General features: G+C 40.4%; 1 protein-coding gene across 2 annotated transcripts in view; it reads left to right on the top strand.

The window, feature by feature from the left end:
- Positions 1–4250: 4250 nt before the first annotated feature.
- IFIH1 (interferon induced with helicase C domain 1) overlaps positions 4251–25193 on the top strand; it is a 35163-nt gene continuing 14220 nt past the window's right edge. The window contains exons 1-7 of one of the 2 annotated variants that reach the window (XM_039352773.1): positions 4251–5074; positions 7788–7944; positions 9104–9265; positions 12200–12283; positions 18231–18454; positions 20161–20371; positions 22325–22542. In XM_039352773.1, the coding sequence (XP_039208707.1) occupies positions 4616–5074; positions 7788–7944; positions 9104–9265; positions 12200–12283; positions 18231–18454; positions 20161–20371; positions 22325–22542 (1515 nt within the window). In that variant the 5' untranslated portion in view covers positions 4251–4615. The remainder of the gene's footprint in view (positions 5075–7787; positions 7945–9103; positions 9266–12199; positions 12284–18230; positions 18455–20160; positions 20372–22324; positions 22543–25193) is intronic. The other variant, XM_039352775.1, reaches the window with a different exon arrangement.

Here is a 25193-nt window from a genome sequence, read left to right as displayed (position 1 = left end):
TGGGGTCCCAACCCACAGGTTGAGAACCACTGGCTTAAGGGAATCCGCCGAGATCTCTCCCTGAAGGGCTTATCCTCTTTCAGTAGGATTACATGTTGGGCACTCCTAGCACAACCCACATAAAACTCATCTCTCGAAAATAGACATTTCCACTTCCAAAGCTGATCTCTCACCCTCTCCCGCCTCAATACCTTCCACTTGCACTGACACCATTGGAGAAGGGCCCACCAACTGCTGGGGAAATCCAATAGTGGGAAACCCAGTGTCTGGTTTAACAACCCACACTTGATTCCCAAAGACTGTTGTTGGAGCCCTGTTGCTCTAGTTTCTGGTAGTTCAAAGGAACGGAGATTTCTCGCTAGAGGGGGTACTCCCGTCACTCCCACCTTTGGTGAGGGTTTCCAAGGGAAACTTCTCTTGTCAGGGCTGACTGATATTACCGGGCACCCAGCTAGCTCCCTCACTGGGCCCTTTACTGTTTCCCAAATGAACTCAGTTCCCTGATCTTCTGTACGGTTTCGTACACGCACACCTATAATGTCCCATACCCACACAATTGTAACAAATTACTGGTCTCGTTGAATTATTAGCTAGAGTGGATGGGCCCATCCCCCCATCAGTTGGCCCAACCTGACCTCCGTTCAGGGGTGGGCCACCCATTATCTTAATTAAGTCCAGTATCTGAGTTAAGTCCAGTATCTGAGTTTGCATCGTTGTTAACTGATCGTCATCCTCCCTAACCTTTCCCACTCCTGGGCCTAAGGGCTATCCTGCTGGCAACTTGGCTGTTGCCTCCTTAGCCTCCTCTACTACCTCGGTCGCCCAAACTCTCTTTATAAGCTTGTGATACCCCCAAATACTCCCCCTAGCTTCATCTTTTATTTGGTTCCAAACAGGGTCCGAAACCAAAGCACCCCGAGAGAGTTGTTCTATCCTGGCTTGTTCCACCTCGGCTGGGTCCAATCACTTCCTTTCCACAACCTGATATAATAATCTATTTAGATGCCTTATATATTCAGACATCTTCTCACCCCTCTTCTGATACATGTTTTCCAACCAAAACAATAAACTAGAGACCGTCTCAGCAGATCCAAATTCATCATGCAGTAAAGAGAGATAGTCATGCACAGTAAAGTGTCCCCGACTCAATGTTAGACTTATAATGGCTTCTGCAGCAGGGCCCTTTAAATTTTCTCTAACTCATTGCCTTTTTTGGGTATCTGGTATATCCCATTCCTCAACTGCTTATATTGCCTACTCCATTCAGGCTTCATATTCCTCTTCCCCTTCTGGCACCAGTTGCATCCCCGAGAAAGTACGTAATTTCCTATATCCAGCCCCTATACAATAGCCTCCCATCAGGTTTTGGATGGAAGTCAAACTTCCCCCAGCTGTGTGAACCCAGCTTCTGTTGTCCCCGTGAGTAAGGAAGCATGTTTCTCTTTCTTCTGGCCTAATAGTTTGGTCGAGGGTGTACCCCACACAGTTGGAAAGATCACCCCTGCTCTAATATCTTCTGTCAATTGCACATTTTCAACCTGAAAGCACTCCGGAATACTCTTCTTCCATTCCAACAGTACATAAAAATGGGGGGAATCCCGATCCGTCCTCGTATCTATCACATACACTCTCTGATCCAGAACAAGGACCCTCGATATCTGTAAAATTCACTTTTCTGACCAATTATCACCAGGAACATCAATTACTACGCCCGTCCTTACTTCACTATTCTGCTCTTCGCACTTCCTAATAACCATGTTAGGGTCCATTTTGTTCACCTGGCTCATATCTCTACATGAGACCAACCCCCCTTGCTAAAAGAGGAGGGGCCAGGGTATCTGGATGAGCCCCCAGGTGTAGCGTAATCCCCTCAGAGGCCGCCAAAGCCCAGGCCCTCCTAGCCCCGCCATTCTTGTTACGCTCAGCAGCCGCATTGATAGAATGTCCTTTTTAGTGCGACTTCACGTGGAGTGAAGGGATGGCAGGTTCTTGTTGTCAACGGGGTTTACAGGAACAAAAATGACCAAACCCTAGCCACGGCAGTCAGTGTGTGACAGTGTTTAGCAACCCCCTGGCAATTGTAGCAATATTAGCCAATGGCTTGTAGCAGACGCTTAGAAAAACGGGGGGGGGGAGGCTCTCCGGCTCCAGGCAGGAGCGGAAAGCACTAGCGAAGATAGTCAGCACTCCATAGCAACAGCTTGCCCCACAAGGGCAGCTCCCCACAGTGTCTTCAGCTTGCACAGATGATAATGATCAGAGTTCGGATGGCTGCTGGTCTCTGAAGCAGTAGCGACCAGCCTCTCCTCTTCTGTCAGCACTCGTAGTCCCAGGTGTCCCTATGCCAAATCCCCCATCCTCTTCCCATTCTAGGTTTAAAACCCCAGCAAACTTTCCCTCTTCTCACTCTTATTCTTCCCTTTGCTCGAAATATCCCCCCTGTGAAAGAAAGCAATAAAACTCTGCTTTCTCGCTCTCTCTCTCTTTCCTTCTATTTCGGAGGAAAGGAATCACATAAAACCCCAAACTCCTCTTTGGCTTCACCTGGTCTCTCCCCGACAACAACAACCACCTCACCCCCCCCTTTCTCCTTCCCCCTTTCTTTCCTTCCACCCAATCCACCCCACCACGCCCAAACCGGCAGTAGCTGTCTGAATCTCCCCTTCCCTCTCTCTGGCCAGGCTCCCGCAAAGCCTTTCAGCCAGCCCCGCTACACACAAAATAAAGGTAAACCTTAACTATCTCCGTTACTAAAATAATGTTACCCAGTCTCCACTGCCTTCCTTTTCTGAAACCGGCTTCTGTGTCATTTCTCATTCCATGTATTTATGGCCATGTGCTGAAATGGCCATAACTTTGGGAACCAGGCATAAGTACCATTTGTTCAGTGCTGCTGTAACTTTGAATAATTGCTGAATGAAAGGTAACTCAAGGATTACCTGAATATAGTTAATATCCCCCAGAAGTTTATTTGCTCTTCCCTCCCTCCATTTCCTTTTCATTGTTTATTATTTTAAGGGATAATTGTAAAAAAAAAAAAATTCTGGGAGCTACCAATATAAGATATAGTGGCTGTTGTACTTCTGAAAAACCCCTGGATAGTGGTAGCAGTAAGGAAGAAAAACAACAACTGTTTTCCACTTTATCATGTACCAACTTTCCCTGAGAAGCAAGCAGCAATGATAATGGTGATAATGGCAAACCCACAGTACACAAGAATATGCTGAGGACATATAATAAATTATGAAACATATATGTTGTATAAATCTCATTGACTGGGCATTATATCTGATACGGTCTCTATTTATACCGTAGATTTGTTTTATCTATCCCTTCTTTTCTTAGTTCTGTTTCTTATTCCGTTTCCTTTATTTTATTCACTGTAGAGTTTTAAAATATCATATAGCCACTATTTTATTTTGTTGGTGGTAATGGTAGTGTAGAAAGTTATATTTCACTAATAATACAAATTATATCAAAATCTAAATCTAGAAATCTAAAACATAGCTTGAGTGTTTCATGACTTCTTACTAAATGTGTCTTATTTTTAGAGAGGCTTTTCTCAAAGATTTCTATTGACTTCCTAAGCTTAAAAAAGTGTGGGGAGGGGAGGGAGGACATGAAATGAAAACATGAATCAAGAGGAAGCCAGTTTGTGTAGGTAGACTATACCAGAAAAAAGAAACTTAACCTGCCTATCTAGGATTTTTCTGGAAGTTTTATCACTATCATAAAATTACCTGAATATCTGCACAGCTGAAGTGTTTTTGGTACAGTAGTTACTATTGACAAATTGGGATATAACTGTAAGCAGTAGATATTTGGGTTTATATGCTGCTGTAATCAATGAAGATTTTGATTGGTTTACAAACCCTCTCCAGTAGAATTAAACAGATATAAAGAGTAATATAAAACAAGAAAACGTAATTACAATAAACTTCCTAAAGTAACCACATGTCAAACCTAATACACGGGTGGTTGTCTCGCCCATGATTTCAGTATTAAACGTGGTTCTGAGGCTGTTGAGTTACAAATATATGGAGCAAAGTTTCCCACACCACTAGCCTCCAAGAGAATGGAACTACATCTCCTAGTTCAGTGTTTCTCAACCTTGACAATTTTAAGGCATGTGGACTTCAACTCCCAGAATTCCACAGCCAGCATTGCTGGCTGTGGAATTCTGGGAGTTGAAGTCCACATGCCTTAAAATTGTCAAGGTTGAGAAACACTGTCCTAGTTAGAAGTTCCTGGCTGTGGACTCTGGGAAAGGTAGACTTAAAACATCTGATGGCGGTAATATTGGGAGATGTGGTTAAGGAATTTGCTAGGGCAATTGATTGCCTTAGTTTTATCTCACGGAGATAAAAGGTCGTCCGCGGCGGACGAAACTAGAAACATTGCAACCACTCCCCCTTCAGGAAAAAAGGAAACAAACCATGGTATGGAAACTAAGTTCCAGCTGAGAATAAGAAACCGAAAGTGCGACTGGAGAAGCGCCCAGCTGATTGGCTTTCGCCCGGCCAAGCCACGAGATCAAGAGGAAAACAGCCTGTTGAGGTTGTGGTTTGGGAAGCCGGCCTCCTAATTGCTTCCCGGCGACGGCCACAACAGGAGCATGGAAGCGGCCGCGACCCCCTCCCGGGACGAGTACATCCTCTATTTGATCTCTTGCTTTAGGACCAGGATCAAAACCAGCGTCCAAGTGAATCGAGTGCTGGATATGATGCCGTCCCTGAGCCTCGAGCGAAAACTTCACCTCCGAGCAATGGCTGGAGAAAAGGGGAACGTGGAAGCCGCGGAGCAGCTGCTCTCCGTGGTGGAGAAGGAGGCTGCCGGCTTGCCGGGTTTATGCCAGGAGTTCTGTGAGGCGCTGGTGCGGGGAGGCTACGACGCCGGCAGGTATCTGGACCCCAGCCTCAACGAACTGCCCTCGCCCTCCATGGAGGCGACCGGCGACCTGGGCAAGGCTCTAGTGAACCTGTTCTTCGATCGCCTCACCGACATGTTACAGGCCAGTCAGGTGGCTTTCAAGTGTTTGGAAAAGGAACTCTTGGATCCCGAAGATGTGGAGCGGGTAAGCTGAACCAAAGCAATAACAGCAGGAGAGAGAGGAAAGCCGAGGGTCCTCTCCTGAAATTAGGGGGAGCAGGGGATTGCAGCGAAATGGGCTACAGCAGGGGTCTTCAAACTTGGCCCTTTAATGACTTGTGGACTTCAACTCCCAGAATTCCTCAGCCAGAGTGCCTGGCTAAGGAATTCTGGGAGCTGAAGTCCACAAATCATAAAAGGGCCAAGTTTGAAGACCCCTGGGCTAGAGGAAAGAAGAGGGCTTAGGTATTTGGAATGACTCCCAGAATTCTTTATACTAGACCTGGATTTCTGAACCTCAACAGCTTTCAAATGTGTGGACTTCAACTCTCTGAATTCCTCACCCAGCATTAAGTCCACACACCTTAAAATGGTTGAGATTGAGAAAAAACGTAGTAGACTGTATGGAAGGCCAAACCCATCATAAATGGAAAATCTGACTTGTAGGTTATTTACCTTACAAATCAATTTTGGAGCAAGCATATATTTTTGCCAAATGAGTCTTTTTCACTATACCTATTTTAGAGATCTCGCTCTCTCTTTCCTCACCCCTTCTCATCTATCTAATTTTTTAACTACCCAACTCCCTCATAAGGGGCTCTGGGCAGTGTATTTGTTTATATTTCCTATTTCTTAACCAAGACAGTTAACACTGGGGCTGGCCAACAATCAATTATTCACAAAGAGGATTTTGAAGTTAACACTCACAAACATGAAGTGTTTGTTTGACCATAGAATTCTGCTCCTAATCATCATGATGCCAAAACAGATGTTTCATGACATTTTCATGCTTGGATCACAATATTGCACATAAGTATGTAAAAGGTGTGTAATCTATCATAATGCACAATTTGTCACTTGCCTTCTGTACACACCCATTTTGTGACAAAGAGTAAGGCTTCAGAAGATCAATATACCCTTGATGCAAACTGTCACTCTGGCAACTTGAATGGTTGTTAAACCTTCATTCCAGGCACTTGTCTATGTTTGCTCATCCATGCTCTGCTACAATGTAAGAAATGGAGCTGATGTGGTTTTTCCTGCTAGCAAGTGAGTTTCATGCAAAGGAAAACAATGCCAAAGGAATTGCTACAGGTAGTCCTTGACTGACAACCATTTTGCTTAGTGACCGTTCAAAGTTATAACAGCATTGAAAAAATGACATATGACTTTTTATTTTTTTAATCAACTTTATTTTATTCAAAAAAATTAAAACTCAAAATCCAAAAGAAAAAAAGTTAAGAGACAAAACAAAATAAAACAAAACATTGAAAAAGTATGAATTAAAAAAATAACAAAAACACATACCCCCCCCTAATTGAACACTGACAAAACTATTGCAATAGTAATAGCTTCTCCCCCCCTTGCAAAACAAATCCAAAGTTTATAAGCTTGTACAACTGTTTGCAACCTAACTGATCTGTCATACATTACATATGTAAAAGAAAATAATAGTTGAAAGCTGGCTGGGAAGATTGCAAATGGCAATCATGTGCGCCTGGGATGCTGCCATCGCTGTAAATACATGCTGGTTGGCAAGTGCCCAAATTTTGATCACATGACCATGAGGATGCTGCAATAGTCGTAAGTCATCACTATCAGCACCACTTTCACTTTGAATGGTCACTAAGTAAATGGTTCTTGTTTAGCCATACTTGGGACCGGCAACTTGGTCATTACGTAAAGTGGTTGCTAAGTGAAACTGTGACCATGCTTATGATCTTGCTTCCCCTGACCTTTGCTTTATAGACCTTCAAAGGTCGTAAATGCCAGGATTCGTCAGAAAGTTGCTTTTTCATCATCCCTGTAACTGAATATTTGCTAAGCAAGACCATTGCTAAACGAGGACTACCTTTATGTACTACTCCCTGTGTTTTCAAAGAGTTAAAACAATTTCTAGCTCTCTTCTGAGCAGCATTTGTCAACTCAAGCTCTGCTAGGTGACCTATAAGAAAGAAGCAAAGTCAGAGAATATTCAGGGCAGACTTCTTGCCATAGCAGCAGTCTGATTTTGAAATATTCCATTCTTTTTGATTTCCCTCACTGTTGCTGCAAGGAACTGCTGAGCTAGAACTCTCTGGCTCCCAAAACCAAGAAAGACATGGTGAGTTTCTTCTAAGCAGTTTCCTTTATGGTTACACACCCATAGACAGAAATCTTGCCCCAACTAAGGCAAACTACTTGCATCATATACTCCGAGAACTCCTAAGGAGGAGCCGTCTAGACCGGACGTTGTGTAATGGTTCCGACAGACAAGACCAAATAAATCAGAACTCTGAGGCTTGAGATTTCCTCAAAGAACATGTTTATTGGTTACATAGTATTGGCTTGGTCAAAAGTGAAACCAAGTCTGAAGTTCCTTTCAGAAAGCAACAATATTACAAAGTTGAACTGTGCAATCAGCTACATTCCCCAATAGAAAAGTTTTGTGGGATTTCTAACTAAATGCTCCAGCCCCTACCTAACTGACAGAAATGACCGTGGTTCCCATGGGACAGTAAAATGTTTTGACTAGTAGAAATCCTCCCCACCCCCTCCCAATCCTGTGGCAACTTAGAACAAAGGAAATGGCTGCAGCCAGGTTTGTTGTAGAATTGACACGTTGTGGTTTTAAATCGCAGACTGCAAAAAAATATTGATACACATTGTGAAGCATCTTACCAAAATGTTTCTTTTGCCTCTTTATTTTTCCTAAACAGGTAATTGTTGAAAAAAATAAGCAGGGGAATAAATCAGCAGTGAGAGAAATGCTCTATAGGATAATACAGAAGAAAGAATGGCTCTCACCCTTTCTAGAAGCCCTGCGTGAAGCTGGTCATGCAAACATGGCTGCTTACATAAGCGGGGACCCAAACGGTAATAATACAATTTCATTTAACGTATGTTCATGTTTTGATAAATGTTTGTGTACTGATGGTGTGCTTATTTCCAAAGGAAATAATTTTACATGGGTTATGTAAACCTAGGAGCATAACTGTATGTTTCAAATATGATTGGCTTACATTTTTAATAGGAAAATAATTGAGCAGTCTTGAATCAAAATAAACTGAATCACTTTTGACCTATGCTTACAGATAGTCCTCAACTTGCAACCATTTGTTTAGTGGCCATTTGAAGTTACAACAGGCCTGAAACCAGTGATTTATGACTCGTGCTTGCACTTGCGTTCCCATGGTCACATGATGAAAATTTGGGCGCTTGGCAACCAACATGTATTTTATGATAGTTTGTGGCATCCCAGTGTTACATGATCATTTGACCTTCCTACCCAGTTTCCAACAGGTACAATCCATAGGGAAAGCTGGATTTGCCTAATGACTACATGATTTATTTTAACAATCACATGACTCAATTAATGATTGTAGCAGAAGAGGTTGTGAAGTTGGGCATGGCTTGCTTAATGATGGCCTTGCTTAGCAACAGGAGTTCCAATCCCAATTATGATTGTAAGTTAGGGGCTACCTGTATTTTTATATATTGGTAGAGTCTGATAATATTGTGTTGGAGATTATTACTTACTTTATTTGTTTCTACATTTACTTAGGAATAAGGTACACTAAAAACATTGAAAGTGTTTCTAAATAGACAACTTGTAGATCTATTGTTTATTGGTAACAAACTTATTTCAGTAGAACTTAATTTCTCTTGAGTTGTCATAGTCTGTGATCTGATTTCTGTTTTTCTCCTCATTTTTAAAGCTACACTTTAAAGCTTCACGCCTTCTGAAAATTCTCTACTTTCAAAATTTGATTTCTGCTACTATGCTTTGTAACTCTTCAGTTAAGGTTCCTTCATACCTGTTATTTGGGTGCATATATGAACAAGGACAGCCAGTGACAGATGGAAGTTCTGATCATAAAATTTCCAAGATTTCTTTCAGTTTAGCCCTGAGCACATCCCAAATTGTATATTAGAAACTGAAGTCCATCATTTTTTTTGTAGGTCATTCATTGAGCAGTTATTTAAATGAGTAAGCTTCAGTTATGGGTTGCAGCTTTTTATTTTGGTTGAACAGAACAAGGCGTAAATGGAGCCTCTGATTCATCAAACGAAATGTATGAGGCACCAAGTTCTGAAGATGTGGAGAATCTGCAGCCAAGAATTGGATTACAAGAAACTCCAGAGGATGACAAGAATGCATCAGAAAAATCATTTGAAGACCTCCTTGCAATTTCAGGTGATTTGTCATCTACCAGTGTTTTTATAATTTGTATAACTGATCAGTAATATTGTAAGTGTGGGTGCCATTACATATATGATACACTAGATGGCATTCAGGGTTCTCCAAGAATTTTTAATTAAAGGAGCCCAAAAACTGTTTTCCTTCCAATTTAACATTTTGGGAGGAAAGTATGCACAATATTAGGTTAAATCACTTCATGGTGTTTTCTGTCTGAAAAGTTTGCTGTCTTCTGATATAATCAGTTTAATTAAATCTGTGCCAAATCTCCCTCATATTAAAGACATTGGGTTCCGAACTTTTCAGGAAGTAATGACATGCACCATGAAAGCACTAAGACTAGCTTTGTATTCTTCCTCTACTCTCCAAGAGTAAAAAGAAAGGGTCCTCCTTTGGCACCAAAGCAGCTACAACCATCTTTCATATGCCTGCCTTCCTAAACCTCATGAAAAGGCTGCACACATTTTGGACAAAGCCATGTGCAATTTGGACAAGGGGTAGGACAGTGAAGAAGAATAGAATAGAGCTGGAAGGGACCTTGGAGGTCTTCTAGTCCAGCCTCTCGCTCAAGCAGGAGAACCTATACCATCTCAGACAGGTGACTGTCCAATCTCTTCTTAAAAACCTCCACTGATAGAGCACCCAAGTAGTCTTTCATCCAAGTACTAAGTAGGTCCAACCCTGCTTAAGTTGCCCCCTTCAACCAAGATTAGCTAGGTGCTTCCAACTACCCTATTTGGGTTACAATAACTTACATGCGTGCAGTTTGCATTTTATTTAAAAACCAAAAAATAGGGTTATACTCTCTATACCTCCCCCCTACTCCATCTATTTATAAAGAGTGTTATATTAAGATCCAGTTCTGGTTGTGCCATGCTACTTGCATTATGAAAATATTGGTATGGGGAAGGAAGCAGTGGCATCAGTTTCCAGGAAATTGCACTACACTGGCCAGAATGGTTATCAGCCTAGCTTGATATTATCTGCCCTGATTACAAATAGCTTTCAAAATCTGTGTCTCTCTTGCTATGTCACAATCACCCAAAGGACAGAAAGTGTTTTGGGGAGAAAGAGGATACATAGCTAGAAAAAGCATATGAATTCCGGGCTACATGTAGGAACTTTTATTTATTTTTTCTGTTTTCCAAAAAAAAGTTGTTTCCCCTCGATTTCCCTCATCAGTTCCTCAACAGTTACAAAGAAAGTGCCTTTCATAATCATTGTATAATTTTCACCCTGTTAGAATTAATTGGTATAAACTTTCTCTCTCTCTCTGCTAGCATCTCCTAGCACCTCCATTGCTGAAGGAGAAGACATAACTTTGCTTTCCTCCCCACCCCCCCACCCCCATTGGAAACATAATCATGAGTCATTCCTGTTGTGATTCAGTTACATCTGTCTGTCCAAGAAATGTATATAAATGGATTCTGAGCTTGTTTAAATAAGAAAGAGAAGGTGTTCTGTTCTTAATTTAAATACGTTGTTCTCATCTCCAAATGCACAATCAGTCCTTTAAGTTTTCTAAAATAAGTAAGGGATTATATAAGTACTTAATCTTATAAATAAATTATTGAATTATTGTTTCCAGCCCAGTATTTTGCTGGTATTGTCATTGTTCTGAATCAGGGGTGTCAAATTGACGGCCCTTGGGCCGGATGCGTCATGCCAAACTCGCACTCACCCCAGCTCCGGCAATGGGGGGAAAATCACGATACGTCATGTAACATTGCAAGTTTGACACCCCTGTTCTAAAAGAATCCTTTTTTATTTTATTTTTTCCCTCTCATATCTTCTCCTGTTGGAAGGGAAGAATGAATTTCATCCTTACAAGGCCACTGGCTGAGGTTGAATTTTGCAAAATAGGGCCCTGGTTTTTATCTCAATTTTATACTTTTGCCTAATCAGGATAGAGTGCCAAGAATCCTCTCAGTTCGAACACTATTCATCTTCAAATACCTTTGGAATCAGTAGGTGGCACTCTATTCATCCTTGTTAGGAAGATCTGCTTCTTCTGCTGCATAATCTGTTTTTTAGCCACAATAAATCCCATTGCATCTTGTGTTAAATGTGGGCTAGATAAAGCAAATTTAATGTTATGGTCTCAAGCAAGGGGCTTCTTTGCACTGCCTAATTATGCCTTACCCAATATAAATCAAAAACAGCCAGTTTGGTCTAGTGATTAAGGCACCAGGCTACAAATCAGGAGACTGAGTGGTAGTCCTACCTTAGGTCATAAAATCAGCTGGGTGGCCTTGGACAAGTCTTTCTCTTTTAGCTCTAGAAAAGAGAAGGTAAGAGCAAAACAATTCTGAAATACACACAGAGAGAAAGGGAGGGAGTTGGATATGGGCGGCGCAGTGGTTAGAATGCAGTATTGCAAGCAAACTCTGTCCACAGCCAGGAGTTCGATCCTAACTGGATCAAGGTTGATTCAGCCTTCCATTCTTCTGAGGTCTGGATTATTGGGGGCAATATGCAATAGGCTCACTCTGCTTAGACAGGCTGTAGAGCACTATGGAGCGGTATATAAGTCCAAGTGCTATTGCTAGTTCTGTATTGATATGCATATGGAAACAGGCACATATAAATATACCTGTTTTAGACTTTGATTCCTCATATTCGATTCCTCATGAGAGATTCATATGCCTGAATATGATTCACGTTTGTCTCCCAGTGTCTGAACTAGTGAAATTCACGCAGAAAATACAAACAGGGAAAAAAAGCCTTTCAATGTTCATAAGTTTTCAGATGTGCTTTAAACATTTCATAGCAGCTTCTAGCTCTCTTATACTAACAGAAAAATCTACTTATTTAAAGAGAATAAGATTAAGGAAAGGGGCTACATTAAACAGCAAAGTATGTTAAATGGAGGCAGAAATAACTGTGCATCGTGACATGTGTGTTTGTGTGCTTGTATATTCAACCTGCCAGAATCTGATGTCAGTTTGCAAGAAACAAATTTCTGTGATGTGATTGCAGACTTTGGACAGATGAACCTTTACAGTGATGATTCAGGTAGGACTTTTTTCGTTGTACTCTGGTAAGCATGAAATGAAATCAGAAGCATATGCTCAGTCAACTTTTTGTTGTGATAGAAGCTTCGTATACATGGCCATGTAGTGCAGCATCGGGGGGCTGCTGTGTTCTTTAATTTGTGTTACTGCTTCCTTTGCCTACAGTGGAAGAGCAAAATAAAGTAGTTACACAAAGTGTAAATTGTCCGAACCATTCCATATGTAACTTAGAGTCTCTCTGCCAAACTGTGTGCTTCAATTCTCCCATAATTCTAGTTGATTATGCTATATAGTTTTTAACAGCCTGTAACTTTTCTCACTGATCACTTTGCCTTGCTGAGTTTAGGTGCAAGCTTGCTAGATAATCCATTCACCATGTTCCCACAAAGACATGCATTCCCATATATGGTGCACATGTACCCTTCTGATCATGTTCCGTGTGAAGCTGCTCACAGAAATAGGAAATTTAAGGTTAGATATTAAAAAGGAAAACAGTCGAGCAAGAGATAGAAAGAACAGGTCCTCCTGCTAGTTTCTGGACATTTTTGTCACTCTTTTACCTGAAATACTCCTGTATTCTGGATCTACTGCAATTAGACATCCAGTATTTTACAGTCAGTTTCTTTATTTATGTTAGCAGCTACTTAGAAATGAGAGAAATTAACTCTCAAATGGACAGAATTAGTACGATAAATAATATTAAATGATCTTATGTGGATACATTTGAAGTTGGCTTCATCCCAACAGGAAGCATAGCATCTAAGTAAGATCATCATAGGTTTAGCATATATCAATGTCCAAATTATCTGTGCAATCATATGAATTACTCATACATAATGGCAGGTCATTGGATACAGCACCAGTTAGGAAGATAGGCAAGAATTTCAGAGTTTCTTAAATGAGGACAAAACATCAAAAAACCCTTTTGGGATATTGAATTGTAAGTAACTGTGTAGGCCAGTGGTTCTCAACCTGTGGGTCGGGACCCCATTTGGGGTCGAATGACCATTTCACGGGGGTCGCCAAACAACACTGTCTGCCATTTTTTTCCCCTTTTCCTTAGCTGTGCTACTCCCTTTTTTTCCATTGGCTTTTGAAAGCCAAGAGAATAGACTCTCTTGAATAGAGTCTAATTCTATTGGCTTTCAAAAGCCAATAGGAATTGTCCAGGCTGTCTCTGCCCTGCTGAGCCTGCCAAAAGTCCCATTCTGCAAGCAGTGCTGCACCAGTTGAGTAGTCCTCGACTTACGACCGGTTGAGTAGTCCTCAACTTACGACCGGTTGGGGGTCGTGGCATTAAAAAGGTTGAGAAACACTGGTGTAGGCTGTCATAGACTTTTGAAGTAGGTAAAGCATAAGTATACTTTTTTTTTTTTTAAAGCATGTAAATCTTTGTCTCCAGCAAGGCTCTTGGAAAACCCTCAGGTTCTATGGATTGATTCTACCCGTGCTAATAATAGTATTTTAGTCATATGAATTGCTAGTTCCTACTTACAGTTTATGTGGGAGTTATCATACTCAAAGTAATAAATGCTTAAATAATAATTAAAAAGAAATGGGAAATAAAATACAATAAGGGCATGCCTATAACTGCCATGGAGCAGCTAATTAATTTTACTTGGTCATTGCATAACTAGATATATTAAAAATAATAAAATGAGCATGCCCGGCTGGCTGGCTGGACCTCTAATTATCAGTTTTTTGAAAAACAGAAGAAAAAAAAATGCTGTGACCTGAGGAACCAAAGTACAAGCCAATATAACCTGGATCATCTGCTCTTCTTTGAGTAGTCGTTGTCATGGTGCTTGCCCAAATTTATCCATCTCCTGCCTCTGCCTACCCTTAGATGGCAGTGGACTTATCTTCTTGGCAAGCCTGTATAAGATTGAAGCCAAAGTATAGAAAAGGTTATGACTTTTGAGAGGGAAAAAGAGAGATGGTGACAAATATTAAGATTACAGAATAACAAAGTTGGGAGGAACTTTGAAGGTCTTCTAGTCCAACCCCTTGCCCAAGCAGGAGATTCTATACCATTCTGGTCTCTTGAAAACCTTCAAAGTTGGAGTACCCACAGCTTCTGAAGGCAAGCCGTTCCACTAATTCATTTTCTCACTGTCAGAAAATTTCTCCTTAGCTGTAAGTTGAATCTCTCTTTGATAAGTTTCCATCTGTTACTTCTAATCTTGCCCTCAGATGTTTTGGAGAACTCAAATATTGGAAAACTTCTATCATGACATCCCTAGCCTTTCTCTTCATTAAACTAGACTTAGCTTTTTCTTTTTCCCTAAAATGTTTTTTTTTAATCTTTATGTAATTATCATATTTTCATTTCAACCTTTGGTCTGTGCATTCTTTCTCTTCACATTTGTTTTTGTCTTTTATTGCTTATTTTTTTAAAGAAAAATAAAGATCTTAGCAGACAGTTAACATGGAAAAGAGATTAGGCCTAGATGTATTTCCATGCTCACTTGATTAAGTTACTGTTCTTAAAATTAGATTATCTTAAAATTCTAATGTGAATAGAAAACAAGGACAGCATATCTTTGAAGGGAAGAGCAAAAGATCTACCACACTTCGCATTCAGTGCTGTACACTGACTGTCTAACCATTAAGCAATTGTAGTATCATATTCTGAACAGGCAATTCTGTTTAGTTATGCACATATTCAATTCTGTTCAATTCTGCACATTTTGAACATACAATGTTGGTTAGTTATAGGAGATGGAATGAAATATTAAACCTGGAAATCATGATAGCATGTGCTCCTTTATCTTAAAATGGCCTTAGCTAATGAGATATAGCCAGGGCTTTTTTTCTCATAGAAAGCCCAGAACAGAGTTCCAGCACCTTATAGGGTAGGCAAGGTGGGTTGTATGACGTGTGTGAGTTTCGACACCTTTTTTTTTTTATAGAAAAAGAGCACTGGATATAGCTAAAGTATAACTAAAATGTACACGGAAGTGTTTTCAGAAAACATTCTGCATCTATCTAGCTATCTCCATTCTTCATTCTAGGACTTGGGAACTTATAGTAGGAATCAATTTAGTTAAAACATTATGGCATTATACCAGCTGTGTTACTACTTGAAACTTGTGTTGTCTAACAAAAATGTCAGAGCAATTGTAGAAAAAAAAATCATTGCAGCACTAGAAGATATCATTAACTCAGAGTCCCTAATAATGTTGTTGTAAATAACATTAACTTTGGATAGTTCCATATAAGTCATGCATAGTAGGAGATATCACTATTTCTTGACAGCTCAAGTGTCATAATAGATTATAGACGGAACCCAGTCTATAATAGACCTTCTGCCTTCTCACATAAATTATGTAGGCCCTACATGTCATCCTGCAGTCTATTAATGAGAAAGGCATGAACCAGTGTTAGTAACTCCTGCAGTATCTCCACTCTAAGAAGGTATGAACTTTTGGGCCATCCCAAGGCTATCACTTTTCAGAGAAGATGGCATCAATAATCAGCCCCAGCACTTGACCACTTTTGTAGCTTAGAGATTAGGAGGACATCTCTGTGTAAGGTTTCCTCCAGAAAAATGGCCTGCTCCAATTCAATTCGCTGATTCCACAGTCAGTGCTAATAATTTTTCATTTAACTAACACATTTCTGTGAGAGAATAGCAATAGCAATAACAATAGCACTTAGACTTATATACTGCTTCGTACAGCTTTACAGCCCTTTCTAAGTGGTTTAAAGAGCCAGCATATTGTCCCCAACAATCTGGCTCCTAACCTCGAAAGGATGGAAAATTGAGTCAACCTTGAGCCTGTGAGAATCGAACTGCTGACAGTCGGCGGAATTAGCCTGCAATACTGCATTCTAACCACTGTGCCACCAGGGCTTTCTAATAGCCAGAGGATATCAGGATATTTAGGAAGAAAGAAATAGTCACATTCCTAACATTGAGGCTGGGCCACAAATTGGACTATTTTTCCAACAGAAGTGGTAGTTCTACAACTGCAGAAAAGATTTCTCGGATGATAATTTTCTGTAGCTCAAACAAAAGAAGCAGTTCTACTTAGATGTCCATTAGGAAGTATTATGCAAGCTTCAGTAAGTTCTGTGAGCTTAGTCACTTTTAATGGAATTACCTGTTACCAAAAGGTGTGACCCTTCCTTATCCTATCTATAAATAACTTTATGATGATTTTCTTTATGATTGGCCTACATTAACAATTTTACCAGAAATAATATTTTTAAGTATCAGATATTTTTCTGGTAATTTTTCTCTCATTCCAGTCTATTTCCTATATTCTGTCTGTTTCAGCATATGTTAATATTTTAAACATATGTTTTAAACCATCATTATAGGTTTTAAAGGTTTTTTTCTTTTGTCTTAATTTTTCCAGAGAAAAACATATAATTGCTAAAACTAATCTTATTTTTTAATTGATTATTTTATTACAAAGTGTCTTTTTAGAGCGGCACGGTGGCCTAGTGGTGAAGACACTCACCTCCCACCTAGTTCAATACTAGGTAATGGCAGATGTTTCTCTCTTGGGGTGCAAAGAAAAAAATATCTGCTGCGAACTCCACCTAGGCATCAGGAAGGGCATCCGGCTAGTAAATGCTCAGTTCCATCCAGTCTCCCCAACTCTATGCCAAATAAAGGGACTACAAGGTCATATCATAAAAAGAAAAAAAAATACAAAGAGTCTTTTTGAAATTGAGCAGCCTTAATAGATCTAATAAACACCTAACAAGGTTTTTCTAATTCACATCTTTATTAATCTGTGGAAATTCTTACATTGAAATGATCCATAGCTACATAAGAAATAATGTTAACAAGAGGAGTTTCATAGTAAGGTCTCTTCATTGTAACCTGTGCCATAAAAATTAGCTTCTATTGCCAATCTGCTAGGAATTTCCATCATTTTGGCTAATGAACGTAACTGGGATGCTGTAACAGCATTCAATTATCCATGGCTCCTGCTATCCTATTGCATACCTTACACACCCAGCCAGATGTGTTCTTGTTAGCTGTGGAGGATTCTGAAAATAGATTCTGTGTGGAGGATTCTGAAAATAGAGTGAGCGTATTTTGCCATAGAAAAAAGCAGGAGCAAGAAGAAGAAAGCTGGAGATTCAAAGAAGGAGGACACATCAGGGCAACAAAGTAATGGCTGGCAACCAAAATGGACTAGATAATTTTGAATGGTTTTAGTTCTGAAGAGCCAAAGACTAGATTTTTAAAACAGAAAGGAGTGTGATTCAGGGATTCCTACTAGGATTGTACATCCTTTGAAAATAATCTGGAAAAATTACTTGTGAACTCTCAAGCTTAACCTTGTGAACTCTCAAACTTCCTCCTTCCGTTATATATTCAAGATGGACAGTATTTAATATTTATTTGCTATGCATATATAGGGATATCGATCTGTACATATGTTGTTCATAGTATGTTTAGATGTGTGTCATGTATGTGTTTCTCTTTGAGAACGGGCAACTAAATTTCATTTTTGATGTGTGCCGTTGTGCCCACAGTAAAAAAAATGACAATAAAGGTTATCTTATCTATCTCATCTTAGCTTAATAACAAAAGTGATGCTTTCATGAACAGCAGAAAGGTGCATGAAGTTTAAAGCCCTTCTGAATAATTTTCAAAGCACGCAGAGTCCTAACATTTTAGACAGTAACATCAGTCATAAACCCTTGAAAATATAAAACTCACTAAAACTGAGATGTCTCAAGACTACTGTTGCATCCTTCGGATTGGGGAACACTTACCAGAATAACAGAGCTGGAAGACACCCTGAATGTCTTTTAATCCAATCCCTGCTCGAGCAGGGACCCCTATATCAATTCAGACAAATGGTTGTCCAATCTCTTCTTCAAAGCCTCCAGTGTTGGAGCACTTACTAGGTAGGAGAAATCATAATAATTTCTTTTTTTTTCATTATCAATGATTTGTACTTTTTTTTTTGGATCTGCAGATCATGTTGAAAGTAGAAACCAAAGATCTTCCCCTGAAAAAGAACTGCATCTGAGAGACTATCAGATGGAAGTGGCCAAACCAGCCTTGGAAGGGAAAAATATTATTATATGCCTCCCCACAGGCACTGGCAAGACTCGAGTTGCTGTTTATATTGCCAAAGACCACTTAGATACAAAAAGAAAAGCAAAAGAACATGGAAAGGTTGTAGTTCTTGTCAACAAGGTAAAGCACCCTGTGATAAATGGTAACAGCAATTAATGTTGTCCATGGTGACATCAAGATGGGAGTTCAGGCTCTGGTTAGCAGAATGAATGGTGAAGTCCCAAAATGTAGAAGTCTACCACTAGACTTTCATCTCTCATGAGCAATATAAACTACCTGGGCCTTGTTTATTTAATCAAACGTATTATGGCTGCCTACTCCAGAAGACTCTGAGCAGAGTCTTACAACATTTTACAAAATCAAAATCCTTCCTGTGATTCAAGTTCTGAAAAAGCCAAATTCTATACTGATCTGAAGAGTCTCCAACCATCTTCTCTTTGTGTCCTTTCCAGACTGAGCTTCAGTGCTAACAGCTAAACCATTATTGTTTGGTTTTGTAATTCTCATGAGGTCTTAAGTAAAATCAAGTGCATAAATGAATATGAGTAAGAAGGGTGAAGCTATTCATGCTGGCTTTTCCTCAAAGGAATGAAGGAAATTCTGTCTCTGTTTGCTTAAATATGACTAAAACTCTTTGGTTGATCTGGAAAAAATGCAGGAGTCTTGGTTGCATGAACTTTTCTACTTGTGTTGATGTCCTGTTACTAGGTTTAATTATTGGATATGTATTTATTTACCAAATTTCTATCCCGTTGCATTCTAAACAAATTATTAGCAGCATATAATAAAGCAAAACACAAGATATATATACCCAAAGATCAATACCTACGCCCACTAAAAATAATTAAATGACATCACATTCCAAACACTCTCCAGAGTCCTGTCTTTTTCTTCTCCTTGAAAATGAAATAACATCAGAGCTAAATCAATCCCCAAGGGAAGACCAACCCAGATCGTTGAAAAAATGCTTTGGAACCCTTGACCTTCCAGCACCATCAGATTCTCCCATGCAAATTAACTAGAGGCTGAGTCTACAGGTCTTTTAAATTAAAAAAAAAAAGGTTTTGGAAGCTAACAAGGAGTCAGTGCTCCTTATTACCGTATATTCCAGTGTATAAGGCAACCCGGCATATAAGACGACCCCCGTCTTCGATGCCGAGTCGCATGCCTAGAAAGTCATCGTATACACCGGAAACTACCGTTATTTCTGGCGTATAAGACGACTCGGCGTATAAGATGACCCCCGTCTTTGGCGCCAATTTTAAAGCTTGCGAAAGTCGTCTTATATGCTGGAAAGTACAGTAGCTTCCCACTCCCCATAAGGCATCATAAGATCCTACCAACTACTGCTGGTGAGCACTAGACTGCTACATTTGGCACCTGCTGAACTTTCCAGGCTACAGGGTAAAGGTAGCCATATGCAGAGTATATTGCACTAATCTAAGCAATATAATGATACAAAGATGTGAGCCACTGGAGTAAAGTCCTCTGGTCCCAGGTTGATGCACCAAGCCTGAGCTGGGCAAAGGTATTCCTGGCCACAATTTCCATCTGTTGATCTACCAGGAGACATAAGTAAATATTACAGTAATCAAAGAACTTTATGTAAACAGCCTTTTGCATATTGGTTTCTTTTGAATAATTGGATTTCATGTCCTCTAATCAAAGGCCATGTCTGCTGGAGAACTGAAGGGGAAAATGTTGGTCTAAGCCCATTGTCATGAACATCTGTTTAATTATATCGTCCCTCTCTCCCTCCCTCCCTCCCTCCCTCCCTCCCTCTCTCTCTCTCTCTCTCTCTCTCTCTCTCTCTCTCTGGAAAACAGGTGCCACTGGTGGAGCAACATTTAGAGAATGAATTTGGTCCCTATATGAAGCATGCGTACCGAACAATAGGGCTGAGTGGGTCATCTCAGCTGAAATTTTCATTCCCTGAACTAATTAAAGATTATGATGTGATTATTTGTACTGCTAAGATCCTGGAGAATGCGCTGGAGAAAGTGTATGAAGATGATGAAGAAGGAGTCCAGTTATCAGGTATGTATAGATAGCTGTGTAGACCTGAACACCAAATGTATTACAGCAGGAGCAGGCAAGCTGCAATCCACCTACAGCAGTGATGGCGAACCTATGGCATGCGTGCCAGAGGGGGCACTCAGAGCCCTCTCTGTGGGCACACCTGCCACTGCCACCAGCATCTCGCACAGGTCCATTAGGCTGCCGCCGGCGCCTGGAAAAACAACCCCCCCCCCTAGCACAAAGGAGGCGAAGCAGCCTGCTAACAAGCTCGAGTAGAGATAGTAGAGCACTCCCCCATGCACTCGCTGACCTCTGTGTGCGGGGGTCGATGGTGTCAGGCAGCAGCTGCCCCTGCCTCACCTCGCCTTGCCCTGCAGCAGTGGCACCCCCCACCCCCTGTCTCACCCTGCAGGAAAAACCTCCTGCCTACCGCCCCACCCACAAGACCCCCTGGATCTCCCCCAATCCTGCCCAGCCCCCATAGGCGTCCCCCCATGAGCAACATCAAGGTGGCCACGCCCACTGCAGCCATGCTCACCCAGTCTGCCATGACCACCACAGCCACACCCACCCAGTGGGCCATGCCCTCCCGCTGCCCCCCCGAGGGCATCACAATGCTGATGCGGCCCTGGTACTTTGAGATAAATAAGTGGGTTTTGGGTTGCGGTTTGGGCACTCGATCTCTAAAAGGTTCGCCATCACTGACCTACAGAATCTCTGTCCCTATTTGACCCTCCCCACAATAACCACCAACTCATAGCAACAACCTTCATGTTGAGTGATTTCTGCTTGGAGAACCCCCAAAAGATGCAAGGTGCATCTACTAGTCTTCACAAGGCTTAACGTATCTTTTGAGTATATAGGCCTCTATATACTTTTTTTTTTCAAAAAATGATCCCATTTCCAACAATATAACTAGAATAATACTTATAGCTCACGGAGATTGAAAATAATACCAAAAATAGTATGGTGAAAAGTTACCCACCCTGTATCCTTCAAAAGCACATTTGGTCCTATCTGCCTCTTTTATTTGTGAAGGACTGCCAAACCTGGGCATCAGTCTAGAAAATGTTCATAGCCTAGATTAGGGATTCATATTAGTTTTCTTCTGAAAACTTTCCCTCCATTTGTGGCTGTTTGCTCCTATGCACTGCAAACAGTTGAGGGAAGAAGAAAATATTTCTGGCAGCCATAGCGTGGACCTAAGAGACTAAAGTGAAACGATGGGAAGCATATTCAGAATGAATATTTCATTTTACTTTGAACACAATTATTGGTTATACAAAAATAAAAGCACTGATTTCTCAGCCAGATATTGAAAAGCTGTGATTCTGCAGCATGGTAAATGATTGAGAACAATAGAAGGTTTCATTCCAGTCACATCTTCTAGGCTACAGATTCTCCAGCCTGCCATGGAAGTACAGATAATCCTTGTTTAGCAACCATAATTGGAACTCAACTCAGTTGTTAAGTGAAATAGTCACCAAATGAAACCACAGGTGTGTTAATCTTGCTTCATTAGGGTTTAGGGCAGGGGTAGGCAACCTTGGCTCTTTTATGACTCGTGGACTTCAACTTCCAGAATTCCTGAGCCAGCCATGGTTGCCTATCCCTGGTTTAGGGTTTTAAGATATACAATACCCAAATCAAGGAACTTCTAAGGAGACAATTAAGCAGACAAACAAGCAGAAAATAATACTCTAAAATCAAGGAGCTACCAAGAAGAAGGCCACCCCCCCCCAACAGTGGCAGGATAAGCTAATGTATTTAAACTGGAAACAAACCACATGCCCACCAGCACTGATCATATTATTTAGTCAGGCAATGAAATGCCTGCAAGCCAACAACCAAATTCAAAGTGCACCCAGGACTCCACAAGAAACAGGCTGATTAAAAGCAAAGTACTTTGTTTTACTACAGTGTATATGAACACAAGGACTCTGTAACCAATTTGCATAATGTGTCTTCTAGTGTTCTCCTTGATGATCATCGATGAATGTCATCACACCCAGAAAGGAGCTGTTTATAACAATATAATGCGTTACTATTTAAAAGAAAAAAGGGAAAATGAGAAGCGAAAGAAAGAAGGAAAGCAACTGATGCCTCAGCCTCAGATTCTGGGGCTAACAGCCTCACCCGGAGTGGGAGGTGCAACAAATCATTCAAAAGCAGAGGAACATATTCTAACAGTAAGTTATGCATGATCACAGAATAGTGGACGAATACTCTACAAGAGCAAACTTTATCACTGTTGGTTTTAAAGTGTGAGATCTTGCTTGTAACGAAGTTTGGAGCAGAGAATCTACTTTCATGTAGGAAATCAGAGTTTGACTGGGTTTGTGTGGTCCTACAAGGAATAATATATGTAATTTTCTTTATTTATTAAACTGATATCCCAGTTTTCCTCCTGGACTTTAAGGATGTATGTACTGCAATTTTAGACTTGGCAAGATCTATGAGAGGCCAGCCGTGGACATTTATAAATCATGATTCATAATTTAGTGGGACACATGAATCCAGACACTGTGGCTCATTTAAACAGTGTAATCAAATTAAACCAGAGCTTAGCAAGACACAAACTGTTCTAAATGTAAGCAAAGTGAATAGGTTACAACAAAGTTACAACAGCACTGAAAAAAGTGACTTATGACACTTACAACTATTGGAACCTCCCCACAGTCAGATGATCAAAATTCAGTTGTGTGGCAACTGACTTGTATTTTATGACAGTTGCAGTGTCCCGGGGTCATGTGATCCTCTTTTGTGATCTTCTGACGAGCAAAATCAAAGGGGAAGCTGGATTCACTGAACAACCTTGTTACTAACTTAACAACTGCAGTGATTCACTTAACAACTGTGGCAAGAAAAGTTGTAAAATGGGGCAAAACTCATTTAACAACTGTCTTGCTTAACGACAGAAATTGTGGTCATATGTTGAGGACTATCTGTACCTACATTCTCCAGAAGAGCAAGAAATGATGTGGTACTTTATATAGTGTGCAGCAAAAGTCTGTCACTAATAATAATAATAATCCAGCTTGGCATTTCTTGAGTGAAGAGTCCATTCTTATAAAGTCCCAAGACATGACCTGAAGTGAGTGTATCTGCTTTAGAGTAAGTTGCCCTAAGAAAAGGCTTGGGGAAGTCCTATGACTTCTCAGGAACACTGGTCTAAGTCAACTTGAATTTTACTATGTAAGAAACTTGAGAGAGAATTGTCAACGAGATGTAAAAAGTATGTGTGAGAATGTTGTTCCTGCCCAATAATATGCTTTTGGCATTAATTTTATCTTTGTAGGGGAAAAAAATTAACAAATGATTTGCAGTTTTCAAAGGGGAAAATAGGGGTATAACGAACTAGAAAGTTAAAGGATGAAGAAATTTTAGATCATTCAAAGTGACAGTTCACCATTGAACTTTTGTTGCAGTGAACAGGGAGGTGCGGGAGACAAATACAGACATATCAACTGATGAAAGGAAAACTTAATTAGAAAATATATTGTTAACTTCACTTCTTGACAGTTCACAACTTTAAGGCAGCACAACTCAGAAAATAATAGGGCTATGCTGTGCTTCAGTTTTCATTCTAAACATGCTTCGATTCATTTGAATGTAGTTGCTGTTGACCACTTTTTAAGGCAGCCACATTTTTTACAGGATCATAAGACAGCCAAACAGTTTCAGGAAAAAAATGTGACTCCTTTAAAGAGTTGCCGAGATGTGCTGCATTTTTATTCCCACACTTTTTGCAGCACTTTATCCACATTTAACAGAGAAACAGAGTTGGAAGGGATCTTGGAGATTTTCTGTTTCAACCCCCTGCTCAAACAGGAGATCTACCGACACCATTCAGGACAAATGGCTGTCCAATTTCTTCTTAAAAACCTCCAGTGATGGTGTGGTCACAACTTCTGTAAATAAATAAATTTATTTATTTGTTATTTAACTTGCTGTAAACAACCGTAGGCAAATATTTTCAGAATGTTTTGTACATATGGTTATTTTGAATAACCTGGATGATGTACTCCTGCTCCTCATTTAGCAACTGAGTTGCATTCCAATGACCGGATAATTAAACAAAATGGCCAGTAGGTGAACACATGAGACAGAGAGAAAGAGACGCTGCGGAGATCACTGGCTTATTTATCATATTTGTATAGCTGCCTATCTCAAATGAACATGACTTTGGGCAGCATGTAGTATCTGCAATACAACACATTAAAAATTAAATCAAAAAGGTACAGAACACAGGAGAGGATAATATTAACTGCAGTAAGGGGGCTATCATAAAATCTCCCCAGTCCCCTGGGACTCTCAGACCTGATAATATAGCAAGGTCTTGAAGGAGTTGGGAAATGTTGAGAGAGAGAAGTGAAGCTCATCTCACTTCCGGGGGAGCGGCGAATATTCCACAAGGTGGGCACTGCAACAGAGAAGATCTACCTCCTGTGAACTATTAGATGTAATTCCTTGGCTGACAGGACTCATAGCATGCCACCTCCTCTAGATCTGATGGGGCAACCAGATGTAATTGGGGAGAAGTCCCTCAGATAACCCAGCTTCATGACTTTATGGCCTGGTTGCTACTGTCTCAATTCAGATAAAGTTCTCTCATTTGGTCGTTCCAGCATTTGTCTCACTCCGGCTTGCTTTGTTGTTAGGTGAACGAGATTTGGTTGTAAATGTGTGCATTGGACTGAAAATGATTTTTATTTTTTTTTTGCTATCGTACTTGCTAGCGAAAGCACTCACTAAACGAGGAATGGGTGTAGAGCTGTAAAAGTAATACAGAACAATACTTTGTCATAGAAAGGCAGTCCCATATTGAGACCTGCATGTG

Source organism: Crotalus tigris, unplaced genomic scaffold (assembly GCF_016545835.1).
Source record: "Crotalus tigris isolate CLP2741 ecotype Arizona unplaced genomic scaffold, ASM1654583v1 scf7180000018477.2129921, whole genome shotgun sequence".
Taxonomy (NCBI): Eukaryota; Metazoa; Chordata; class Lepidosauria; order Squamata; family Viperidae; genus Crotalus; species Crotalus tigris.
Note: the sequence above shows the minus strand (reverse complement) of the source record. Positions and strands in the feature narration are given on the sequence as shown.